The following is a 26,814-nucleotide window of genomic DNA, read 5'->3' as shown; positions in this document are numbered from 1 at the left end:
CCATCCATAGGAAAGAGATGTGAGGGAGGGTGGGGGAGAGGGTAGATGGGGAAATTGGGGTGAGGTTAACTGGCTGGATGGGCAAGAACAAAAACAATACATCCTGTAGGATGAATTACTGTTCAATTGTATTATATGTCAGTGTGCAGGAATAATTGTAAAAAAAGATGAAATGCCAGTGGAAGAGGCTAATGAAAGCAGGAAGTGATTATGACTGGAGGCACTAATCAGTAAGGTGGATGTGATTGCTCTGGTCTGATGAAGGGAACATGCAAGTTAGGCAGGGCGCTTGATTGCTCGGGCCTGGGCTCACGTCTTTGTCAAGATAAATGAGTCAGGCAGATGTTGACATGCTCTTAATTGAGTGTTTGACATTATGAGCCTCGCATGAAATCACTGTGACGCTAGAGTGACTCAGAATGGCTCCGAGGAGGAGAGAGCGAGTGATGAGGGAGTGAGCACAAGAATGGGCTAGGTTCAGGCAGATTAATGGGTGAATCCATTACCACAAGAGTATTTGTGCGCCCATTAGGCCCGGTTGCTGTGTAGTAATGTTTCCTGTCGTCATCCTGGCCTTTCCCTCTCACAGGTCCTCCTCGGAAGCCATTAGAGCACAGTGGGGGCTGAAAACACCCTCTCATTTCACACTGCTTGCCGTGCCACACACACACACGCACAGGGTTTCCCTTTGCCGATAATTGCCAGCTTTTGGCTAATAACAAAAAATAAAAAGCTGATTACTAAAATTGTTGCCGGCCAAATTGACCGGGAGAAAAAACAATCCCATTGCAAAATAATGCTTTTTATTTATTCGATGGAAATACATTTGACCGTCATGCTTATCGGTCTATAGGTTAATATGCTAAATTTAGTGGAATTAAATTGGTGCGTGTGTATTTTTTAGTTAGTCATCATGTATCTTATTTATCACATGTGCACAGCATATTTTGAGCGGAATATCACTTGTCAGACCGCGCTAGAGATGCTGCTGCAGCTCCTCAACTCGTTGCTGCTGGACTGAAACGTGCTTTTATAAGCTCAGTCATTGTGCAACAATTCTAACAAATCGCGTGTTAAAAACAATTTTGAAATACTATTTTTATTTCTCACCTGGTAATTGAAGCCCGCCTCCCATTCGCCATTAAAGTGCATAGGCAGCGGTAGGCAGGCTATCAGTGCATCACCCACCACTTTGCAATGTGAGCTGAAGGCAGTATGCATTTTGAAAACATACTTAATTATACACATGCTTATCATTTGAACATATTGTGAGGCATGTCTTAACTTGCTTCAAAGTAGCCTAGGCAAAATCCAACCATAGAAACATGGTGGCAATTATTTTATAAAGACTTCCTCATATGCTGTTGAAACCAGCATTTCTCTCTTGTTCTATTGGTTTTCTTATCAACTTTATTTCATTGTCCAGAAGCCAAAGGCACAATCCTAGTCATATTGGCGTCCCATCCTAGTTGTTGCATCTTTAGATTCCCCCTCTAAGTTTCTAACAGAGATGTTGATCTCTGTCACATATGGAACTGCTCTCATTAGGTGTGCTGTTTAGCACGGTGTTTTCCCACAAATTGCATTTTGGCAAATGTTTGAAAATTACATTTTATTGGCTACTTCACTACAGGAGTTGCATGTTCTGTTAAGATGAATTACCATAATCTAAAAGTGATTTCTGCAATTCTGATATGGGTCTGGTAAGTTTCTCAGATGGCTGTTAAATTTTAAATATTCCCGGTCACGTTGTCGGTGGCCACATTGTCCTAACGTAAACCTTCATGACCGCAATAGTCAGTCAGTGAACATATCGCACTAAATAGCACATAAATATCATATTTGAATGCATGTTTGTGAGAACGTACTCATAAATGCATAGGACTCCAGCCCTCCGGTGGGTTGGAGCTGCCAGGACAGTGTGTCTTTATCTGGACTGATTCACTTCTAAACACACACAGTGTAAACACATTTCCTATCAATTAAAGTCTGCAGATAGACATACACATCGACATGAATATGTATTCATGTTTTGAGTTCAGCTTTATGTAAGTAGTGTGGAGCTGTTATTTTGGTCCTGAAGAGTGGATAGGCCCACATTAGGGAACTGTATGGTAATCAAATACAACAGACCTTCACTGTGTCTATTCTGGGAGCCAGTTTACTCTTAAAGAAGGGTAATTAGTATAAAATGCCTGTCTGCCTTGGTGAATTAGTGGCTGCGGTGAAATGCCTCATGTCTGTGCTACAGTTGGTGATCCCTAACCCCCCTTCCCCCAATGGTCTCTTCCATTCTCCTCTCCCATCTTTTCTTCTAGCTCTTCATTGTGCAGCTGTCTCTCCTCTGCCGGCCTGAGGGCTCATCTTGAGTGAAGTGAGCCGTAATGGCAGATGTCATCAACACACGTCTCCATTCCCACAGTATCCACCTGACCCTTTTTTTAGCTCTCTGTAATCTCTATCTCGCTCCCTTCTTCTCTTTCTCCTCTTTTCTCTCTTTGCCCTGCATTCTTATACTTTTTTCACTGTACCCCTGGGTCTGTTAGTCTCTTGCTCCCTCCTGCCTGCTGTGGGGTCAGGTTGTACTGTGCAGCTGCTAAAATGGATGGCTTTTAGTGTTCTGTTCTCTCCCTTTCTCTCACACATGTCCCCTGCTCTCAGTCAGGGTTCAGCCCTCAGGTTCTCAGCCTGCATCTCCAGGGCCCCACAGCTGAGTCCACACACACAGTAGACATCTTGTCCCCTCGCGCAGGTCATGTGGAATGACAATGTTTCACATCTCTTTTCTCTTTTGTATTAGAAAGCTGTCTCCTGCCTCTTGTTGTTGAGTCATTCTATATGATTTCAATCACTTTCTGACTGCACCACTTATGATTTTAGAATTCAAATAGTGTATCCGGAGAGTATTCAGACCCCTTGACTTCCATATTTTGGTGCGTTACAGCCTTATTCTAAAATGTATTAAATTGTTGTTTTCCCCTCATCAATCTACACACACTACCCGATAATGACCAAGCAAAAACAGTTTTTTATAAATGTTTTCCAATGTGTTAAAAGTAAAAAACTGAAATATCACATTTACATAAGAATACAGACCCTTTACTCAATACTTTGTTGAAGCGCCTTTAGCAGCGATTACAGCCTTGGGTATGATGCTACAAGCTTGGCCCACCTGTATTTTGGGAGTTTCTCTCATTCTTCTCTGCTGTTCCTCTCAAGCTCTGCCATGTTGGATGGGGAGCGTCGCTGCACAACTATTTTCAGGTCTCTCCAGAGATGTTAGATCGGATTCAAGACTGGGCCGTTTAAGGAGATTTAGAGACTTGTCCTGAAGCCATTCCTGCGCTGTCTTGGCTGTGTGCTTAAGGTCATTGGCCTGTTGGAAAGTGAACCTTCGCACCAGTCTGAGGTCCTGAGCGCTCTGGAGCAGGTTTTCATCAAGGATCTCTCTGTACTTTGCTCTGTTTATCTTTTACTCAATCCTGACTAGTCTCCCATTCCCTGCCGCTGAAAAACATCCCCACAGCATGATGCTGCAACCACCATGCTTCACCGTAGGGACGGTGCCAGGTTTCCTCCAGACGTGACGCTTGGCATTCAGGCCAAAGAGTTCAATCTTGGTTTCATCAGACCAGAGAATTTTGTTTTCATGGTCTGAGAGTCCTTTAGGTGCCTTTTGGCAAACTCCAAGCGGGCTGTCATGGGTATTTTACTGAGGAGTGGCTTCCATCTGGCAACTCCACCATAAAGCCCTGATTGGTGGAGTGCTGCAGAGATGGTTGTCCTTCTGGAAGGTTCTCCCATCTGTACAGAGGAACTCTGGAGCTCTGTCAGAGTGACCATCGGGTTCTTGGTCACCTCCCTGACCAAGGCCCTTCTCCCCTGATTCCTCAGTTTGGCTGGGCCAGCTCTAGGAAGACTATTGGTGGTTCCAAACGTCTTCCATGTAAGAATGATGGAGGCCATTGTGTTCTTGGGGACCTTTATTGCTGCAAACATTTTTTGGTACCCATCCCCAGATCTGTGCCTCGACACAATCCTGTCTCAGAACTCTACGGACAATTCCTTCGACCTCATAGCTTGGTTTTTGCTTTGACATGCACTGTCAACAGTGGGACCTTATATAGACAGGTGTGGCTTTCCAAATCATGTCTGATCAAGTTGTAGAAACATCTCAAGGATGATCAATGGAAACAGGATGCACCTGAGCTCAATTTTGAGTCTCACAGCAAAGGGTCTGAACACTTATGTAAATAAGATATATACTTATTATTATGATTTTATTTTTTAAATGTATACGTTTGCAAAAATGTCTAAACCTGTATTCGCTATGTCATTATGGGGTATTGTGTGTAGATTGATTAGGGTTTTTAAAAAAAATCCATTTTAGAATAATGGCTGTAACATAACAAAATGTGGAAAAAGCCAAGGGGTGAGTACTTTCCGAATGCATTGTAGAACGTCCCTGTTTTGTAGTCTCCAACAATGGTATATTTTATAAGACAGCAAGAGAACAGGCGTCCCACCTACCTGGCCAACATCCGGTGAAATTGCAGAGCGCAAATTTCAAATTACAGAAATATAGATATTTATAATTCATGAAAATACAAGTATTATACATCAAAATAAAGCTTAACTTCTTGTTAATCCAGCCGCTGTGTCAGATTTCAAAAAGGCTTTACGGCGAAAGCACACCATGCGATTATCTGAGGACAGTGCCCCGCATACAAAAACATGAAAAACATTTTTCAACCAGGCAGGTGCGACACAAAAGTCAGAAATAGAGATATAATAAATGCCTTACCTTTGAAGATCTTCTTCTGTTGGCACTCCAAAAGGTCCCAGTTACGTCACAAATGGTTCTTTTGTTCGATAAAGTCCTTCCTTATATCCATAAAAACTAAATTTAGCTGGCGCGCTTAATTCAACAATCCACCGGTTTCCCTCCTTCAAAATGCATACAAAATGAATCCCAAACGTTACCAATAAACTTATCCAAACAAGTCAAACAACGTTTAAAATCAAACCTCAGGTACCCTAATACGTAAATAAACTATAAAATTTAAGACGGAGAATAGTATGTTCATTACCTGAGATAAATAACAAAATGCGCTTTCACCACGCGCATGGAAACACTACAGCCAAAATGGGAGGCACTTAGAAAAACTACAACTTCTAGCTAATTTTTCCAAAAACCAGCCTGAAACTCTTTCTAAAGACTGTTGACATCTAGTGGAAACCCTAGGAACTGCAATCTGAGAGGACTTCACCTCATAATAAACATGAAAGCCATTGGAAACAGTGGTAGGCTACATTTTTTATTTTTTGGGATGGTTTGTCCTCGGGGTTTCGCCTGCCATATCAGTTCTGTTGTACTCAAAGACATCATTTTAACAGTTTTAGAAACTTTAGGGTGTTTTCTATCCAAATCTACCAATATGCATATCCTAGCTTCTGGGCCTGAGTAACAGGTCGTTTACTTTGGGCGTGAAAATACTGCCCCCTACCCAAAAGAGGTTAACTTTACCATTGTATGACAATGTTTGAATCTTACTGTTTGGTGCCCACTTCCTGCTGTACCTTTTTAGGTGCCCACTTCCTGTCTGAGGTTATTCGCTTCCTGGTTATGTTGAAACCTGTGTGCTGACCTCCTGTTGTGCCCCTTTAGGGAGGAGGAGGAGAGCCTGCGCGATAAGATTCGTGTGGACCACGAGCGTGCGCTGCAGGAAGCCAAGGAGAAGCTGAGGAAGTCCCGGGACGAGCTGCGGGCTGAGATCCAGACGGAAAAGAGCAAGGTGGTAGAGGACCTAAAGAAGAAGAAGGAGGTGCCCAAGCCCCTGCCCCCTGTCCCCATGCCCAAGGTGGTGGGGGTCAACGATGGAGACTCCGTGGAGCCTGACGTCAAGGAAAAACGAGACAAGATCAGAGAGGTGAGGGAGGGGGAGGGGTTGGGGGGGGCGTGGATGAGTGTGTGTCTGTGTGTGTGTGTGTGTGCGCGCGTGTCCTTATCTTTGTCTTTTGTTTGTCCCTATGTCAGTCTTCTCTGTGTGAAAGGGAGATCTAGGAGACAGAGATGTGTCTGATAGATCAGATGCTCTTTCTGAGATGCTGAGTTGGGACCGACAGACAGCCAACCTGAGACCGTTTTCCCCCATCCGTCCATTCTTCCAGATAATTACCTCTATCATGCCTTTCTGAACGCCACTTAGTCAGAACACTTACAGCGGCACGAGGCAAGCCCATTTGCTCTAAACCTTGCTTTTGTCTCCCAATGAGCCTTTTGTTCCCACATAATTATCATTCAGAGAGTATGCTGCCTGCCATACACTCATAGCTATACGGCGGCTGCCTGATTACTTTGTGATTGTGAGCACCAATCATATCTCTACAGAACAAAGGCCAACTGTCATCAACAACAATGTTTTCAAGGAGGGAGGATGGCTATGTGTCGTGCTATTGCAAAATGTTGTAAAATCTTGCGAGACTCTTCATCAACCGCTTTTAGTTACTCCTTGTCTGTCAAATCAAATCAAATTTATTTATATAGCCCTTCGTATATCAGCTGAAATCTCAAAGTGCTGTACAGAAACCCAGCCTAAAACCCCAAACAGCAAGCAATGCATGTGAAAGAGGCACGGTGGCTAGGAAAAACTCCCTAGGAAAAACTCCCTAGAAAGGCCAAAAACCTAGGAAGAAACCTAGAGAGGAACCAGGCTATGAGGGGTGGCCAGTCCTCTTTTGGCTGTGCCGGGTGGATATTATAACAGAACATGGTCAAGATGTTAAAATGTTCATAAATGACCAGCATGGTCAAATAATAATAATCATTGTAGTTGTCGAGGGTGCAACAAGCACGTCCGGTGAACAGGTCAGGGTTCTGTAGCCGCAGGCAGAACAGTTGAAACTGGAGCAGCAGCATGGCCAGGTGGACTGGGGACAGCAAGGAGTCATCATGCCAGGTAGTCCCGAGGCATGGTCCTAGGGCTCAGGTCCTCCGAGAGACAGAAAGAAAGAGAGAATTAGAGAGAGCATATTTAAATTCACACAGGACACCGGATAAGACAAGAGAATACTCCAGATGAAACAGACTGACCCTAGCCCCCCGGCACATAAACTACTGCAGCATAAATACTGGAGGCTGAGACAGGAGGGATCAGAAGACACTGTGGCCCCATCCGATGATACCCCCGGACACGGCCAAACAGGCAGGATATAACCCCACCCACTTTGCCAAAGCACAGCCCCCACACCACTAGAGGGATGTCTACAACCACCAACTTACCGTCCGAAGACAAGGCCGAGTATAGCCCACAAAAATCTCCGCCATGGCACAACCCAAGGGGGGGGCGCCAACCCAGACAGGAAGCCCACGTCAGTGACTCAACCCACTCAAGTGACGCACCCCTCCCATAGACGGCATGGAAGAACACCAGTAAGTCAGTGACTCAGCCCCTGTAATAGGGTTAGAGGCAGAGAATCCCAGTGGAAAGAGGGGAACCGGCAAGGCAGAGACAGCAAGGGCGGTTCGTTGCTCCAGCCTTTCCGTTCACCTTCACACTCCTGGGCCAGACTACACTTAATCATAGGACCTACTGAAGAGATATGTCTTCAGTAAAGACTTAAAGGTTGAGACTGAGTCTGCGTCTCTCACATGGGTAGGCAGACTATTCCATAAAAATGGAGCTCTATAGGAGAAAGCCCTACCTCCAGCCGTTTGCTTAGAAATTCTAGGGAGAATTAGGAGGCCTGCGTCTTGTGACCGTAGCGTACGTGTAGGTATGTACGGCAGGACCAAATCGGAAAGATGGGTAGGAGCAAGCCCATGTAATGCTTTGTAGGTTAGCAGTAAAATCTTGAAATCAGCCCTTGCCTTAACAGGAAGCCAGTGTAGGGAGGCTAGCACTGGAGTAATATGATCAAATTTTTTGGTTCTAGTCAGGATTCTAGCAGCCGTATTTAGCACTAACTGAAGTTTGTTTAGTGCTTTATCTGGGTAGCCGGAAAGTAGAGCATTGCAGTAGTCCAGCCTAGAAGTAACAAAAGCATGGATTAATTTTTTTGCGTCATTTTTGGACAGAAAGTTTCTGATTTTTGCAATGTTATGTAGGTGGAAAAAAGCTGTCCTTGAAACAGTCTTGATATGTTCTTCAAAAGAGAGATCAGGGTCCAGAGTAACACCGAGGTCCTTCACAGTTTTATTTGAGACGACTGTACAACCATCCAGATTAATTGTCAGATTGAACAGAAGATCTCTTTGTTTCTTGGGACCTAGAACAAGCATCTCTGTTTTGTCCGAGTTTAAAAGTAGAAAGTTTGCAGCCATCCACTTCCTTATGTCTGAAACACAGGCTTCTAGCGAGGGCAATTTTGGAGCTTCACCATGTTTCATTGAAATGTACAGCTGTGTGTCATCCGCATAGCAGTGAAATTTAACATTATGTTTTCGAATGACATCCCCAAGAGGTAAAATATATAGTGAAAACAATAGTGGTCCTAAAACGGAACCTTGAGGAACACCGAAATTTACAATTGATTTGTCAGAGGACAAACCATTCACAGAGACAAACTGATATCTTTCTGACAGATAAGATCTAAACCAGGCCAGAACTTGTCCATGTAGACCAATTTGGGTTTCCAATCTCTCCAAAAGAATGTGGTGATCGATGGTATCAAAAGCGGCACTAAGATCTAGGAGCACGAGGACAGATGCAGAGCCTCGGTCTGACGTCATTAAAAGGTCATTTACCACCTTCACAAGTGCAGTCTCAGTGCTATGATGGGGTCTAAAACCAGACTGAAGCGTTTCGTATACATTGTTTGTCTTCAGGAAGGCAGTGAGTTGCTGTGCAACAGCTTTTTCAAAAAATTTTGAGAGGAATGGAAGATTCGATATAGGCCGATAGTTTTTTATAATTTCTGGGTCAAGATTCGGCTTTTTCAAGAGAGGCTTTATTACTGCCACTTTTAGTGAGCTTGGTACACATCCGGTGGATAGAGAGCCGTTTATTATGTTCAACATAGGAGGGCCAAGCACAGGAAGCAGCTCTTTCAGTACTTTAGTTGGAATAGGGTCCAGTATGCAGCTTGAGGGTTTGGAGGCCATGATTATTTTCATCATTGTGTCAAGAGATATAGTACTAAAACACTTTAGTATCTCCCTTGAGCCAAGGTCCTGGCAGAGTTCTGCAGACTCAGGACAATGGAGCTTTGGAGGAATACCCAGATTTAAAGAGGAGTCCGTAATTTGCTTTCTAATGATCATGATCTTTTCCTCAAAGAAGTTCATAAATGTATTACTGCTGAAGTGAAAGCCATCCTCCATTTGCGAATGCTGCTTTTTAGTTAGCTTTGCGACAGTATCAAAAAGAAATTTCGGATTGTTCTTATTTTCCTCAATTAAGTTGGAAAAATAGGATGATCGAGCAGCAGTGAGGGCTCTTCGATACTGCATGGTACTGTCTTTCCAAGTTTGGAGTGGGTCTGTGGACTTTTCCATGTGAATGTTAAAGTCACCAAAAATTAGAATATTAACTGCTATGACTACAAGATCCGATTAGGAATTCAGGGAACTCAGTGAGGAACACTGCATATGGCCCAGGAGGCCTGTAAACAGTAGCTATAAAAAGTGAGTGAGTAGGCTGCATAGATTTCATGACTAGAAGCTCAAAAGACAAAAACGTCATTGTTTTTTTTTTTTGTAAATTGAAATTTGCTATCGTAGATGTTAGCAACACCTCCGCCTTTGCCGGATGCACGGGGGGTATGGTCACTAGTGTAACCAGGGGGTGAGGCCTCATTTAACACAGTAAATTCATCAGGCTTAAGCCATGTTTGTCAGGCCAATCACATCAAGATTATGATCAGTGATTAGTTCATTGACTATAACTGCCTTGGAAGTGAGGGATCTAACATTAAGTAACCCAATTTTGAGATGTGAAGTATCACAATCTCTTTCAATAATGGCAGGAATGGAGGAGGTCTTTATACTAGTGAGATTACTAAAGCGAACACCGCCATTTTTAATTTTGCCCAACCTAGATCGAGGCACAGACACGGTCTCAATGGGGAAAGCTGAGCTGACTACGCTGACTGTGCTAATGGCAGACTCCACTAAGCTGGCAGGCTGGCTAACAGCCTGCTGCCTGGCCTGCACCCTATTTCATTCTGGAGCTAGAGGAGTTAGAGCCCTGTCTATGTTCGTAGATAAGATGAGAGCACCCCTCCAGCTAGGATGGAGTCCGTCACTCCTCAACAGGCCAGGCTTGGTCCTGTTTGTGGGTGAGTCCCAGAAAGAGGGCCAGTTATCTACAAATTCTATCTTTTGGGAGGGGCAGAACACAGTTTTCATCCAGCGATTGAGTTGTGAGACTCTGCTGTAGAGCTCATCACTCCCCCTAACTGGGAGGGGGCCAGAGACAATTACTCGATGCCGACACATCTTTCTAGCTGATTTACACGCTGAAGCTATGCTGCGCTTGGTGACTTCTGATTGTTTCATCCTAACATCGTTGGTGCCGACATGGATAACAATATCTCTATACTCTCTACACTCGCCAGTACCGTCTTCAGATTAGCCTTAACGTCGGTAGCCCTGCCCCCTGGTAAACAGTGTATGATCGCTGGATGATTCGTTTTAAGTCTAATACTGCGGGTAATGGAGTCGCCAATGACTAGGGTTTTCAATTTGTCAGAGCTAATGGTGGGAGCCGTCGGCGTCTCAGACCCCACAGCGGGAGGAGTAGAGACCAGAGAAGTCTCGGCCTCCGACTCCGACTCACTTAATGGGGAGAACCGGTTGAAAGTTTCTGTCGGCTGAATAAGCGACACCGGTTGAGCATTCCTACAGCGTTTCCCTCCAGAAGCCATGAGAAAGTTGTCCGGCTGCGGGGACCGTGCGAGGGGGTTTATACTAACGTTATTATCTGTACTTGCTGGTGGCACAGACGCTGTTTCATCCTTTCCTACACTGAAATTACCCTTGCCTAGCGATTGCGTCTGAAGCTGGGCTTGCAGCACAGCTATCCTTGCCGTAAGGCGATCGTTCTCCTGTATATTATAAGTACAACGACTGCAATTAGAAGGCATCATGTTAATGTTACTTAGCTTCGGCTGTTTGAAGTCCTGACGAACCATGTCCAGATAAAACCTCCGGAGTAAGAAAGTTGAATGAAAAAAGTTGAGTGAGGGTAAAAAGTAAAAATATACGGTAATGAAAAAGTAAAAACCGTTAGGTAGCAAAGTAAGATCGGCAACAAAAACGCACAGCAGCGTAAACAAGTCTGCAAGTTGTGACCGGAAACAGGAAACAGGACAGGACGAATTGTCTAACCAATCTTAAAATGTTTCTGCTTGGACATGTAGCCTTGCTCAAGGGCACGTCGACAGATTTTTCACCTTGTCGGCTCCGGTGATTCGAACCAGTGATCTTTCGGTTACTGGCACAACACTCTAACCGCTAGGCTAACTGCCAATCATGTCACTGGGTCTTGAAACATATCTGGCTTAAATGTGAACACAAACTAAATGCAGAGGGGATATTGTGTGTAATTGTCATGCCACTCAGCCTTTGTCCCTAGAAATAGAACCCTCTTCAATGTTCAGATTCCCACCATATACACTACATGACCAAAATATGTGAACACTTGTCGAACATCTCATTCCAAAATCATGGCCATTAATTGGAGTTGGTCCCCCCCTTTGCTGCTTTAACAGCCTCCACTCTTCTAGGAAGGGTTTCCACTAGATGTTGGAACATTGCTGCGGGGATTTGCTTCCATTCAGCCATGAGCATTAGTGAGGTCGGGCACTGATGTTGTGCAATTAGGCCTGGCTCGCAATTGGCGTTCCAATTCATCCCAACGGTGTTCGATGGGGTTGAGGTCAGAGCTCTGTGCAGGCCAGTCATGTTCTTCCACACGATCTCAACAAACCATTTCTGTATGGACCTCGCTTTGTCCACGGGTGCATTGTCATAGTAAAACAGGAAAGGGCCTTCCCCAAACTGTTGCCACAAAGTTGGTAGCATAGAATTGTCTAAAATGTAATTTTATGCTGTAGCACTAAGATTTCCCTTCACTGGGCCTAGCCCGAACCATGAAAAACAGCCCCAGACCATTACTCCTCCTTCACCAAACTTTACAGTTGGCACTATGCATTGGGGCAGGTAGCGTTGTCCTGATATCCACCAAACCCAGATTTGTCCGTCGGACTGCCAGATGGTGAAGCATGATTCATCACTCCCGAGAACGCATTTCCACTGCTCCAGAGTCCAATGGCGGTAAGCTTTAAACCACTCCAGCCGACACTTGGCATTGCATATTGTTATCTTAGGCTTGTGTGTGGCTGCTCGGCCATGGAAACCCATTTCATGAAGCTCCCGACGAACAGTTCTTGTGCTGACGTTGCTTCCAGAGACAGTTTGGAACTCGATAGTGAGTGTAGCAACTGAGGACAGACAATTTTTACGAGCTAGGCGCTTCAGCACTTGGCGGTCCCGTTCTGTGAGCTTGTGTGGCCTACTACTTCATGGCTGAGCTGTTGTAGCTCCTAGATGTTACAGTTGACCGGGGCAGCTCTAGCAGGACAGACATTTGACAAACTGACTAGTTGGAAAGGTGGCATCCTATGACGGTGCCACGTTGAAATTCACTGAGCTCTCCAGTAAGGCCATTCTATTGCCAATTTAAAAAAAAAAATATTTTTTAATTTTTAACCTTTTATTTAACTAGGCAAGTCAGTTAAGAACAAATTCTTATTTTCAATGACGGCCTAGGAACAGTGGGTTATCTGCCTTGTTCAGGGGCAGAATGACAGATTTTTACCTTGTCAGCTCGGGGATTCGATCTTGCAACCTTTCGGTTACTAGTCCAACGCTCTAACCACTAGGCTACCCTGCCGCCCCAGGGTAGTTTGTCTATGGAGCTGCGTGCTCGATTTTATACACCTGTCAGCAACAGTTGTGGCTGAAATAGCCAAATCCATTAATTTGAAGGGGTGTCCATATACTGTTGTATATGTAGTGTACCATATCTCCTCCACCATATTCCTTTTTCCTATCGGGACCAGAGCAGAAATGCTTGCAGGGATTTTTTATGCCATTGAAATCCTTGGCCGGGCCGCCTATGCGTTTTTCCAAACAATATTTTTTTTAAATACATTTTCGGGAAGCAGAAAGGCTTTCAGTGTAAACTTGAATGACTAAAACCAGATTTAAAGTACAGTACCAGTCAAAATTTTGGACACCTACTCATTCCAGGGTTTTTCTTTATTTTTACTATTTTCTACATTGTAGAATAATAGTGAAGACATCAAAACTATGAAATAACACATATGGAATCATGTAGTAACCAAAAAAGTGATAAACAAATCAAAATATATTTTATATTTTTGACTCTTCAAAGTAGCCACTCTTTGCCTTGGTGACAGCTTTGCACACTCTTGGCAATCTCTCAACCAGCTTCACCTGGAATGCTTTTCCAACAGTCTTGAATGAGTTCACACATTGGAGAAATGTGTTGAATTGCAGGAAATTGGCTTAAATATAACATTTCTCTACACCGCCAAGATAGGGGTCGTCTACAATAACAGAAAGACCTGTGTTGTACTGCATTTATAAAGAGATGTGTGTGTGGTATTCCCCATGGAGCCGGGTACTGTAACTGTAAAGCCCTGATAAATCGATAGCTTAAGTGGGGCTTTTAAATGGTGGCCCATAAAGACCGCACAGAAGGAGTTGTGGAATCTGTAGAGAAGAGGATGAGGCTACCCTCCTCCTCTCTCCCTGCCTCCATCTCTCTCTCCATGAGCAATCCCCACAGTACATGGCAAATGGCCCTGTGTGATCCTTAATGTGATTCATACAACACCACTCTATCCAAGATGGTGTGTTTAAATATCACACGTATCCTTTAGGGCATGTTAAAGCGCTCTCTCAATTCAATTCAATTCAAAGGGCTTTATTGGCATGGGAAACATATGTTTACATTGCCAAAGAAAGTGAAATGGATAATAAACAAAATTGAAATAAACAATCAAAAATGATCAGTTAACATTACACTCACAAAAGTCAAAGGAATAGAGACATTTCAGATGTCTTATTATGGCTATGTACAGTGTTATAACGATGTGCAAATAGTTAAAGTACAGAATGGAAAATAAATAAATAGAATTATGTGTTGTATTTACAATGGTGTTTGTTCTTCACTGGTTGACCTTTTCTTTTGGCAACAGGTCACAAATCTTGCTGCTGTGATGGCACACTGGTATTTCACCCAATAGATATGGGGGTTTATCAATATTTATTTTTGTTTTCGAATTCTGTGTGGGTCTGTGTAATATAAGGGAAATATTTGTCTCTGTGGTCATACTTTTTGCAGCTCAATTTCCACCTCATTTTGTGGGCAGTGTGCACATAGCTTGTCTTCTCTTAAGAGCCGTGTGTGCGTTGGCGCTCCCGGCATGGCCATCTGCCATACCCAACCACAGTGTAATGACACTGATTCCTCATAAATTTAATCAAATTGTATTCGTCACATGCTTCGTAAAGGAAAGAGAGACATAATGCTTACTTACAGGCCTTCCAAACAATGTAGAGAGAAAGATCATAGAAAAGTAAAATGCATAAATACATCTAATAACAAATACACAATTAGTAACGATAACTTGGCTATATACAAGGGGTACCGAGTCGATGTAAAGAAAGCTCAACAGTCTTATGGCTTGGGGGTAGAAGCTGTTAAGGAGTCTTTTGGACCTAGACTTGGCGGTCCAGTACCACTTGCCGTGTGGTAGCAGAGAGAACAGTCTGACTAGGGTGGCTGGAGTCATTGACAATTTTTAGGGCCTTCCTCTGAAGGCCCTTCCTCTGACACTGCCTGGTATAGAGGTCCTGGATGGCAGGAAGCTTGGCCCCAGTGATCCTCTGACACCGCCTGGTATAGAGGTACTAGGTTGCAGGAAGCTTGGCTCCAGTGATGTACTGGGCCGTACGCACTTCCCTCTGTAGCGCATTTGCGGTTGGATGTCGTGCAATTGCCATACCAGGTGGCAATGCCAACCAGTCAGGATGTTTTTAAGGATGAATACGTCTCACTCTGAAGCACCATTTTGTGTTATTTGTGAAACAGAAAAGTAATCATCGCCATGCATCTATAGAATATATAAATATGAGAAAATAAGATCCATTCCCCACAGTGCTATAAGCCTAATTCCCCATCTAACATGACTCTCCACTCTGCGACAGATTAATCTCAAGAGAGCCAATCTAGGTTTCTGCTCTGTGTGATACACACTGTAGTAAGCTATGCCCATCTGATACCGCCCTATATCTCCAGAAGAGAAACACTATCTGGTGACCAGCATCCATAATTCATGAGAATGTATGCCTCTATACATTATGTATGGATGTCATGGATCTATATTTCAACAGTGTCCTCTCTGCTGGAACCCACCTCGGTAAGTGTGGACTTGTTTGGCCACGCTATTCCATTACCATTTTGCTGTCGTTTAGCACATCTCCGAAATGGAGGTGGTGAGAAGAAAGAGAGATGGGCGGAAAAGACACGTCTGTATTCCAGGCAAACCATAGCAGCTAAATGCTAAGTATAAGCCTAAGAAGCAGGGTTGTGCTACGTTTGATTAGCGCTGGGCTGATGGAGAGAATGTGACAGAGGAACTGGCACAGGACAAAACAGACCCACAATTCTGCTCCCCTCGGAACTGTTGCCACGGTAGCGCACCTCAGTGTTGTTATCTCTGTATGTGGTGTTTGAACAGATTAAACGGAAGCAGGGAAAATAATTTATCCTGCCTGGATTAGCGTGAGAGATGAGAGAGGTAGAAATGGATAGGCTTGGGCGGTATGGAAATTGTCATACCTTCATACCGACCTTGTGCCATACCGGGATATCCAGTAATACTGGCACTGAACACAAGGGGATCTGTTTTCAAACCCCACTAATCCAAAGGTTACCAATGCTAACAAGTAGTTGTAAAATCTCATAGAGAATGCTAACTAAATGCTAACAAGCACATTGCGAACATTTTTATACAGTTTGACCTAAACTTTACAAGTATACTAGTAACCAAAAAATGCTACTCTGCTGCACACGCACAAAACAATCAGGGAGGGGATTTTCTGCTGTTACCAAGCGACACGAACTAGCAACTAAATTAGCAAACCAAATGCACAACTGCAGAGCATTAAGCGTTTTTTTTTTACTGTTAACTTAATAGTTGTAAGATATCTAGAAAGCAAGCATTTAGTCTTGAATTCCGTACTGTAACTAGATCACATGACTCATACTGCACAACAGTGAATGACTCACAAGGCTCCGGTCTCGGTCTCTCATCATTGTATGCTTGTAAACAAACATCACGTGACTGGGGACTACCGGTCACCTTCATAATGAAAAATGATGTGACAGGTGAAATGAAGAATGCAATCTTCTTTATCTCCAAACGTATTGTATGAGTTGACTGCAGGTATTTACTTAAACAGTTGAATATTTTTAGCTACTTTTTAACAGTGTTGACGGTATTGGAAAAACCTCCCGTGGATTTTTCCAAAGACACCGGCATACGGTATACCACCCAAGCCTAGAAACTGAGAGAGGTTTTTTTGTTCCATGTTGTCATCCTCCTGGCTTACCGGGTTGCGTGCCTGCCTTCATGTGTCTAGGGGTTTGACTGCTTCACAATTGTTTTTATGAGGCCGACTCTGTGTGATGCTGAGTGGTGTGTGTTTGAGAAGAGGAAGGAGGCTGCACGTAAGATAACTTCTTTGTTTCACATTTTTTATGTTTTATTTTTAGTCGTCACATTTCTGTTGCCCCATAAAACGTAATGTTCTCCCTATTGTATAGTATTTCTACTTGCCTGACCCGGACAATCTTGTCATTACAATGCAATAATCCATTTAGTATCCTTTCAACTCGAACAATACATAGTACTGGGAAATGGGAACGGGATTGTGATGTCCATGCCCTCTCTGAATGTGGCTGCCTTTTGAAACTCTCAATGACAGGTGAACTCTCTGGCTCTAATTTATGAACTATATTCTCTTAGGGAGCATCTGTAAACGGACAGCCTTAGATCCATGGTCCTCTCACCATTCGTTAGGGACCGTTCAGTCTTGGCAGGGAGAGTGAGAGGAAAGGAGTGTTTCTTTGTTTAGAGTGTTGGCCAGGCTCTCTGGGACCTAATAGAGGTCAGAAGAGGGGTGTGGTGTGTTGGCCTGCGATACAAGGTGCCCTGGGGGGAGAGGACTGGGGAGCACAGGGACTCATGGCTGACCATATGCCCAGCATAGTGAGAGAGAAAGATGGGGCGAGGGAAGGGGCATAGTGGTGCAGACAGTACCCAAGGTTGGAGAGACAGGAAGAGGGATGTAGAATATCAGTTAATATATCCCAAAGAAAAGTCACAGCAGTGTAGATTGAAAGTGCCAGAGGGAATGGGCCCAGGGAGGTTTAGAGCATGGTCATTCATTTAAAGGCAAAAGCTTCTCAACCAAAAAAGGTGACTTTTTAAACATTATCTACTCTAATATTGTATTACTACCCAAACTTGTTCACCTGACTGCCCTGTTTACTGGCTGTGGTTTGCATGACAGGGTGTAGTTCCTGAACCGACCACTAGTTGTGATTCCATGTTCACACATTGTGACTGGGTCTGAAACCATGATGAGCGTTCTCAGTAGTGAGATCAGTGTGAGAGGACCATATGTTACAATGGAACAGCAGCCATATCATCCTCTGTTATCTGTTAGGACCCGATGCTAAGAGCTGTTAAAAGGGCCCATCTGAGCTACTTTACTGTCTCCTTTTAAAGGGAATTTATCACCCTGCCTGGGTGCCATGAATGTATTTACAGCAGTCACTTTTTCACTGCCCTCATGCATCTTCTGAAGGGCCGTCCGTTAGAGCAGATAGGATCCGCTGGTGGGGGAAGGATGGAGGGAGATTTTAAATCAATCAGGCTGACTCCAGAGGTTACCCAGGGCAGCACATCCATAACTCCAGACACAGCTCCCCAAAACTCCCGAGCACCGCAGTAGTTCTGATCGCTTCTCAAGATAATTCCGAGCCCCACCCGATATCTGCCATCAGGACAGATTTTTCTCCACAACCCGCATTGAATTGTTTTGAGAGCCGAACCGTGGCCCGCCAAATAACATCAATATATTTAATTGTTTTTATGACTTCAGAGTAGTAGGCTATTACTTCCCTATTCAACTTTTGGATAAAAGGAATCGATGCCATGAATTAAGAATGGTATTTTTTTTTTTTTTACAGTGAGAGCACATTGACAACTCAAATCGCTCTTAAAAAAAGGGCCTTCTTATTAGCCTTCTTACCTAATGAAAGCCTAAAGCCGACGTAACAAAACCTTTACATTCTTTCTTTCTGTATTTATTTATTTATTTAACCTTTATTTGACCAGGCAAGTCAATTTAAGAACAAATTCTTATTTACAGTGATGGTCTACCAAGAAGCAGAAGGCCTCCTGCGGGGATGGGGGCTGGGATTAAAAATGCAAATGTAGGACAAAACACACATCACGACAAGAGAGACATTACAACACTACATAAAGAGAGACCTAAGACGACAACACATGGCAGCAACACATGACAACACAACATGACAACAACACAGTAGCAGAACAGCATGGTAGCAGCATAAACATGGTGCATGTTAGGCACACACAGCAGCACGAAGGGCAAAAAGGTAGAGACAACAATACATCAAGCGAAGCAGCCACATGTCAGTAAGAGTCTCCATGATTGAGTCTTTGAATGTAGAGATGGAGATAAAACTTTAACAGAATGTGACTGGAAGAATGGGTGTTGTATGTGGAGGATGAGGGTTGCAGTAGGCATCTGTTATGTTCCTCAGCAAGAAAACCAAAACAGAAAGGGGAACTAACAAAGAGTCACTGACAACAACCAAAATGAATCAGGTGGGGTTTTAGGAGGGGTTCTGAAAGACACTCATGGGGGTCTCCACTGAAAGTTGATTAGCAACTAGGACCTAAAAGACACCCACCATGAGCAACCACAAAAATTGCCCAAGAAGAAGTAAACAAAATAAAAAAAACACCAAACTTAAAGAAAGGAAGAAAATGTTTAGCAAAACAAAAACAGGGAAAATCAGACTAAGGAATGTTTTTCTAGAAATCAAATAGGGAGACTCAACGAAAGGTGTTGACCCTCCACATCTGTCAAGATAACTAGAGCACTCGACCAGCCACTCTTAAATATCACCTGGGCCAGCACAGTTGAAACACCTTCTGACTAACGAGATGGACAAGGCAGCAGTCTTCTTACCGAACCACATGACCTTTGTTTTGGAGGTGTTCAGGGCAGGGAAAGATTGTTGGACACTAAGAAAGCTTTGTTATAGAGCATATAACACAAAATCCGGGCAGGGGCCAGCTGAGTGTAAGACTATCATCTGCATATAAGTGGATGAGAGAGCTTCCTACTGCCTGAGCTATGTTGTTGATGTAAATTGAGAAGAGCGTGTGGCCTAGGATCAAGCCTTGGGCTACTCCCCTGGTGACAGGCAGTGTCTAAGACCGCAGATGTTCTGACTTTATACACTGCATTCTTAGAGAGGTAGTTAGCAAACCAGGCCAAAGCCCCTCAGAGACACCAATACTCCTTAGCCGACCCACAACAATGGAATGGTCTGCCTAGGGCTGTTACGGTGACCGTATTACCGCCACACCGACGGTCATGAGTCATGACGGCAGTCAAATTCCACGTGACCTTTTAGTCACGGTTATTAGACTTATCTAAGCTCTGATGCTGGTGATAAGTCATTAGAAGCCTACCAAACTGCCTGGTACTCAGAACTCTATTGTCCCTCTAATCCCTCGGACATCAATGCAAATGAAAGTCTAATCAAACACTTAATGAAAGCTCATGTTCCGCAATATTGCTATAGGCTATGCAATTGCGTGAGAAAACAGAGGGATGTCCTCTATTAAAAAGAGGAGGATCATCTGGGTGGAGGGTTTGGCCAGCAGGGATGTCCTTGTCCCATCGTGCTCTAGCAACTCCTGTGGCGGGCCGGGCGCATTCACACTGACATGTCGCCAGGTGTACAGTGTTTCCTCTGACACGTTGGTGTGGCTGGCTTCCAGGTTAAGCGCGGGCATTGTGTCAGGAAGCAGTGCGGCTTGGTTGGGTCATGTTTCAGAGGACGCATGGCTCTCGACCTTCAACCTCTCCTGAGTCCGTACGGGAGTTGCAGCGATGTGAGAAGACTGTAACTGAGCGTTTTGTTCTAAAGAACTTTCAATATTGTTTAGATAATCAAATAATTTAAACTTAAATAAATCATTTCCAGATTAAAATGTAGGATGCAAAAATACTTTTATTTAGTAGGGTATAGCCTAGGGCAGGGGTCAGAACAGGTGGCCTGTGGGTGATTTATAAAAATGTTTTGCCCCCAAAGATTTTAATAAAAAAAGTAAATATACCAATATAATTTGGGGGTGGGGGAGGTTGTTTTTTGTAAAAAAATACTCAAATCACCAGGGATTCAGCAAAAAATTTGTTTAATTTAGGAAATCTGTTCCCAAATATTCCCACAAATAAAAGAAAGAGAGGTGATCGTGTCTCAATGTAATCAAGGTATGAAATTGTTATTTTCAAATACAATCTCTTTTTGGGCTTAGTTCTGGTCAATTTGCAATGTATAAATTATTATAATTATGGAGGGATGAAACAAGTTTCAGCACCACACAAATAATTGACAGTTCTCTGATCCACTGCGTGTGTGGCTGGTAGCCTATATGCTTGCCTCTCTGTTCACAGAATGGAATTCACAACGCAATGCCAAACAACAAGCTCCTGGGTTTGTAAAAACAATATCTTGATTTAAAACATTTCGACCTGGAATATAATTGTTCTGAACCGTGAACCGACCCGCAGGTTGATAGAATATTTTAATTACACCCACCAGCTTTTAGCCGGTCAATCGCAGGAAACCTTGGGTATCCAACCCAAATGCAGGACTCCTGGATTGGTCTGTGGGGGGGTAGCTTTAGCTTCATGAATCACCAGTGGATGATGATTGAGGGCAGGCTGTGTATCCTGACAGACCCAGGCTGGACGCTGGGGGTGGGTGCCTGGTGGCCAAGGGTTTGGCTACCATTGTGAAGGTCAGAGCAGAGCTCCTAGCTGGCTGTTTCTCAGGACAGGAGACAGGAAGGCAAAGAGAGCACTGGCCGGCCGCACTGCGGATATCTGAGTTTATAGGCTGTCCACCTCCGTCCCGTCATCCTCCTCTGGCCTGGGTTTTGCAGGAACAGGAATAATCCAGTAAAAACAACCTCTAGTCTAACCTGTGGGTGGAGGTGCTACTCAGATTGTTAGGTGTCATTCAGCTAGATGAAGGTCCTGTTCAGTCACACTGAGTCATACCCCCCCTTACTCGCTATCTCTACCTGCTCTTGTCTTTTTCTGTCTCTAACTTTGTCTCGCTCTTTCTACCCCTCTTTTCCTTTCTCTGCTTTATCTGCATAGATACTCTTTATGTAGTGCTGTCTTTTTGCGTGCTTCTCTCTCTCTCGCTTTCTGTCTCCCTCATCTCTCCCTTCCCTCTTTCTGTGCCTGTGCTCCAGTCCTGGCCTTGCTTCTCCAGGAAGTTGTCCAAGAGATGTGATTTACTCTAAAAGGATGTCACCCTCACGGTTCTCTGCAAGGCGCGCTTTGAAAAAGCGATCAGCCGGGGAAATAATGTCTTCATATAACGTGCCCAAGAGCTCAGCCCACAACAGGCAACGTCACGCTCCTCCTTTTCAAAAATCGGATGATATTTAGAACAAAAGCCACATTACAGCAGCAGAGTGCTCAGATTCTGAAATTACAAGGTGATGTGTCCTCGGAGGCACAGGTGATGAAATCCACTTTTCCTTCCACTTCAGTGTGTACGTATCAGAACTGGTTATGAATTCCCCAGAATTCTTAATAATAAAATCTGCCTTTCTCATCAACCCTAAGAGCTGAAGAGATATACACATCTCAGTGATTGTGGACGAGCGGAAAGAGAGAGGGGCAGAGATTTTAATCTCGTCCAGACTGACCTTAGTAACACTGGGCAACTCTCTGGGACTGGAGTCCGTTCCAAGGCAAGGTCGGGCGTATAATGTGGCATGATTAATACATCTACAGAGGTATCTACACCACTCAATATTCAAATGAGGAGAGAGACTAATCGACAATCTGTAGTGATACAACACCAGATCCAATTTTCTCTAGGCGGAGGGAGATGGGTTTATATTAGCCTCCTCCTTGGTTCTAAAGGCAGACACCATGATAGATAGTGGGTAGAAATGACTACATAATTATCCTTGTGTGGTTATGATCCTAATCAACATAAGCAATGTCAGCGTAGGACAGACTGCATGACCTCTGCTGCATGACCTAAACACACGGTTCGGTACGTATTGGAAAATGAAATGCTAACAGTTACTGTAATTCATTTGTTTTTTTAAGAAAATACGAAGTGTTGGTATTCCTGATTTCCATATATTATCATGAGCACTGGCGTAGCGCATTTTCTCTGGACTAGGGTTTGGCTGTATCCAGATGTTCATATAAACTAGTTGGGTGTCAATTACTAGAATGCTTACATAATTAGCACAAGTAATAGCGAATTTCCATGGAGGCTGCTAGCTAAATATGCAAACGGAAAAATAAACTAATTGCATTGACTTTTCAAACAGTAGAAAGCTAACACATTATGATGCCCCGTCACCTTATTAATTCAGCCACTTACTTAGATAACTATCATGTTAAACTTGGGGGTTGCGTTAACGCAGAACTCTGCGTTTTCACGCAGGAATAAAATATAAAACGCATAAGAAATAACTTGCTGGGATTTGTAAAAGCAGATCTAAACTGCTTCTTATTGTTATTTCTGCTTGGCATCAGACTAATTTTGTGCTTCAGTTGAACTCCGATGAGAATCAGAAACGGGCATTCTATCAGCAGACAGAGCTCTGACTGATGTGCAGCTACTTTTCCTGTTTTCGCCTCGTTTTCTCTAGTAAAATGCAAGATTAATCTGAAGCAAAACATTAGGAACTGTTGTCATCTGATGAAAATGAAGCTATTTTCTGCCGAATGTGTTGCACTAATGTATTTTTCTGGGTATTGAAAAAAAACACTTGGCTTTCAATATAAAACGCGACCACTGTCCATAAACTGCTAGACACCTGCTCCCGCTTTCTCCCAATGTGCTATTTACAAATAAACACGTTTCTGGCTCAGCTGTTCAGGGGAACTACGGTAAACTTCATAATGTAAATAATGTGACAGATGAAATGAAGAACACAATCTGCTTTGTCTCCTAATGCAGTGGTCACCAACCGGGCGATCACGATTGACTGGTCCCTCTCCAAGGCATTCCTAGTCGATCAACAAACATTTATGTAAAAAAACTAAAACACTGATAAAGCCTTGCCTTCCTATTATTTTTTTAATTTATTTGCGCAGTTGTTAGAAGGTGCGCTTGATTCAGCAGCCCTGGCGCCAGGAAGGCAAAGTGCCATAGACTGTTAAAAGAAAACTCGAACTCACAGCAAAGTTCATACTGTGATAATAAAATAAAAAAACGTGACTAGAGTCTCAATGAATACAGCAGAGCTGCTGTTTTTGAGTAAGTTAATGTTTAAGTTATTCAGCACTGTCAACACTTTTATAAGCCTTAAAATGTGCGTACTGCAGCTGCAATGAATGAGTTTAACAAAGTGTTCCGATAAGCTTGCGTTGTTATTGTTAGCGGCTTGTCTTTTTTAATATCGAGGAATATTTCACTTTCTCTGGTCATAGGAGTAACAACATGAATTGGTGCGTGAGACAGAAATAATGCAGTGCGACTTCAGTTTTGCCATCAGCTGGACTGTGTCCCCTTTTCTCAGCCTCATCGCTGCCCCCTCCCTCCCATCAGACTGACTATCAGATGCAGTCCTATACATTTTTTAAAAATATATATAATATTATGTTCACTCAGCTGGGTCTCACGAGTAATACAACAAATGATCTATTACAAGTGTGATCAAATACCAATAAAAAAACATAATATTTCAAAATTGTCTGAGAAGAACAACATTGGCAGGGCAATTCAAGCATAGCCAAAATGCAGTGATAATGTATTGGGCCTGTAGCCTACTGCACAAACCTCATTGCTACCAAACAGTTTTTAATTGGTTAATGTTACAAAATCTTAAGTCATGCTTATAAAAAAAAGAAAGAAAAAAAAAAGAATCTGAGCGGAAGATGTTGGCTTGCATTTTGACTCAGAGATCTTGTCTCAGAAAAGGTTGGTGACCACTGTCCTAACGTATTGCACAAGTTGACTGCAGGTATTTACTACAAATATTAAAATATATTGAACAACTTAAAATAAGTGGTTTCAATGGCATTGATGGTATTTAAAAACCATCCTGTGGCTATTTCCAAATACCCCAGTTTACGGTATACCGCCCAAGCCTACTCTGGACAACCTCAAAGTTGGAGTTTGGGCCCCCCACTCCCTAAAATGTTTTATCTAATGTGTCAGCCACTCACAAAGTATATACTATCGATCACTGTCCATGGTTCTGAAATTGCGACGTCTACGTGGCTGTCTATCGATAAGCTATCAGACTATGTGGCGCCAGTGCTTGTAGTAGCCTATAGATTTGCTTTAATTGATACAGGGTTTTTTTGGGGGGGGGGGGGTCATTTTCTCATGTTAAGCCTTACGTTTATGTTTCACGAAGATATAGGCTTAGTGTCACAATGCTGCTATTTAGATTCCTGGGTTGTTCAGTAATTCAAGTGGAAATTCAGACATTGCAGATTGTAAAATACATTTTCGACGTACCGGCATACTAATCAGTAATCAATAGAGGTTTTTATTAATGGAAAATAAATATGAAAATGTATTGTTTAGATGAGTATTCAAACCCCTAAATCAATACATGTTAGAATCACATTTGGCAGTGATTACATCTGTGAGTCTTTCTGGGTAAGTCTCTAAGAGCTTTGCACAGCTAGATTATACAATATTTTTCCATTTATTATTCAAAAATTCTTCAAGCTCTGCCAAAATCAAGTTGCTTTTTGATCATTGCTAGACAGTCATTTTCAAGTCTTGTCATTAGATTTTTAAGCAGGTTTTAAGTCAACTGTAACTAGTACACTCAGGAACATTCAATGTTGTCTTGGTAAGCAACCCAGTGTATATTTGACCTGAAACCCCACCTCTTTAAGGAATACCTGGGATAGGATAAAGTAATCCTTTTTCAACTGGTACCAGGGGACCTTCAGACTAGTCTTGTGAGGCCTGCATTCTAGAGCAAAATGGGAAAACATCTCACGTTTTTCTCCTGTTAGAAGGTGAACCTTTGCCCCAGTCTGAGGTCCTGAGCGCTCTGGAGCAGGTTTTCATCAAGGATCTCTCTGTACTTTGCTCCTTTCATCTTTCCCTTGATCAACCAACCAAAAAACATCCCCACAGCATGATACTGCCACCATCATGCTTCACCGTAGAGATGGTGCCAGGTTTCCTCCCGACGTGACGCTAGGCATGTAGGCCAAAGTGTTCAATCTTGGTTTCATCTGACCAGATAATCGTGTTTCTAATTGTCTGAAAGGCTGTATGTCCATGAGTGGCCCAGCCAGAGCCTGGACTTGAACCTGATCGAACATCTCTGGAGAGACCTGAAAACTCTAAGCCGGCTGTCATGTGCCTTTTACTGAGGAGTAGCTTTCATCTGGACACTCTGCCATAAAGGCCTGATTGGTGCTGCAGAGATGGTTGTTCTTCTGGAAGGTTCTCCCATCTCCACAGAGGAATTCTTGAGCTCTGTCAGAGTGACCATCGAGTTCTTGGTCTGACCAAGGCCCTTCTCCCATGATTGCTCAGTTTGGCTGGGTGGCCAGCTCTAGGAAGAGTCTTGGTGGTTTCAAACTTCTTCCATTTAAGAATGATGGAGGCCACTGTGTTGGGGACCTTGAATGCTGCAGAAACCTTTTGGTACCCTTCCTCAGATCTGTGCCTCGACACAATCCTGTCTGGAGCTCTACGGACAATTTCTTGCAATGCAAATAGTCTGTGTAGCCATTTGATTAGCTGTTCAGGACTCTTATGGCTTGGGGGTAGAAGCTGTTTAGAAGCCTCTTGAACCTAGACTTGGCGCTCTGATACCGCTTGTCGTGCGGTAGCAGAGAGAATAGTCTATGACTAGGGTGGCTGGAGTCTTTGACAATTTTTAGGGCCTTCTTCTGACACCGCCTGGTATAGAGGCCGTACGCTTTACCATCTGTAGTGCCTTGCGGTCGAAGGCTGAGCAGTTGCCATACCAGGCAGTGATGCAACCCGTCAGGATGCTCTCGATGGTGCAGCTGTAAAACCTTTTGAGGATCTGAGGACCCATGCCAAATCTTTTCAGTCTCATGCGGGGGAATAGGTTTTGTCGTGCCCTCTTCACAACTGTCTTGGTGTGCTTGGACCATGTTAGTTTGTTGGTGATGTGGATGCCAAGGAACTTGAAGCTCTCAACCTCCTCCCCTACAGCCCCGTCGATGAGAATGGGAGCGTGCTCGGTCCTCCTTTTCCTGTAGTCCACAATCATCTCCTTTTGTCACGTTGAGGGAGAGGTTGTTGTCCTTACACCACACGGTCAGGTCTCTGACCTCCTCCCTTTAGGCTGTCTCATCGTTGTCGTGATCAGGCCTACCAAATGCTTAATGCAGTGCATGCAACAGTAGAGTTGAATAAAATAATATTTAGTCATCTAGCACACTCCAAAGGATCA

General features: G+C 43.5%; 1 protein-coding gene across 1 annotated transcript in view; it reads left to right on the top strand.

Annotated features, from left to right (window-relative positions):
• Positions 1–26,814, top strand: part of LOC115155774 (mannosyl-oligosaccharide 1,2-alpha-mannosidase IB) — a 145,725-nt gene that overhangs the window by 39,876 nt on the left and 79,035 nt on the right. The window contains exon 4 of the mRNA XM_029702713.1: positions 5,669–5,930. Coding sequence (XP_029558573.1) covers positions 5,669–5,930 — 262 coding nt within the window. The remainder of the gene's footprint in view (positions 1–5,668; positions 5,931–26,814) is intronic.

Source organism: Salmo trutta, chromosome 20, assembly GCF_901001165.1.
Source record: "Salmo trutta chromosome 20, fSalTru1.1, whole genome shotgun sequence".
In the NCBI taxonomy this organism is placed as follows: Eukaryota; Metazoa; Chordata; class Actinopteri; order Salmoniformes; family Salmonidae; genus Salmo; species Salmo trutta.
This window is presented reverse-complemented; position numbering and strand designations above follow the sequence as displayed.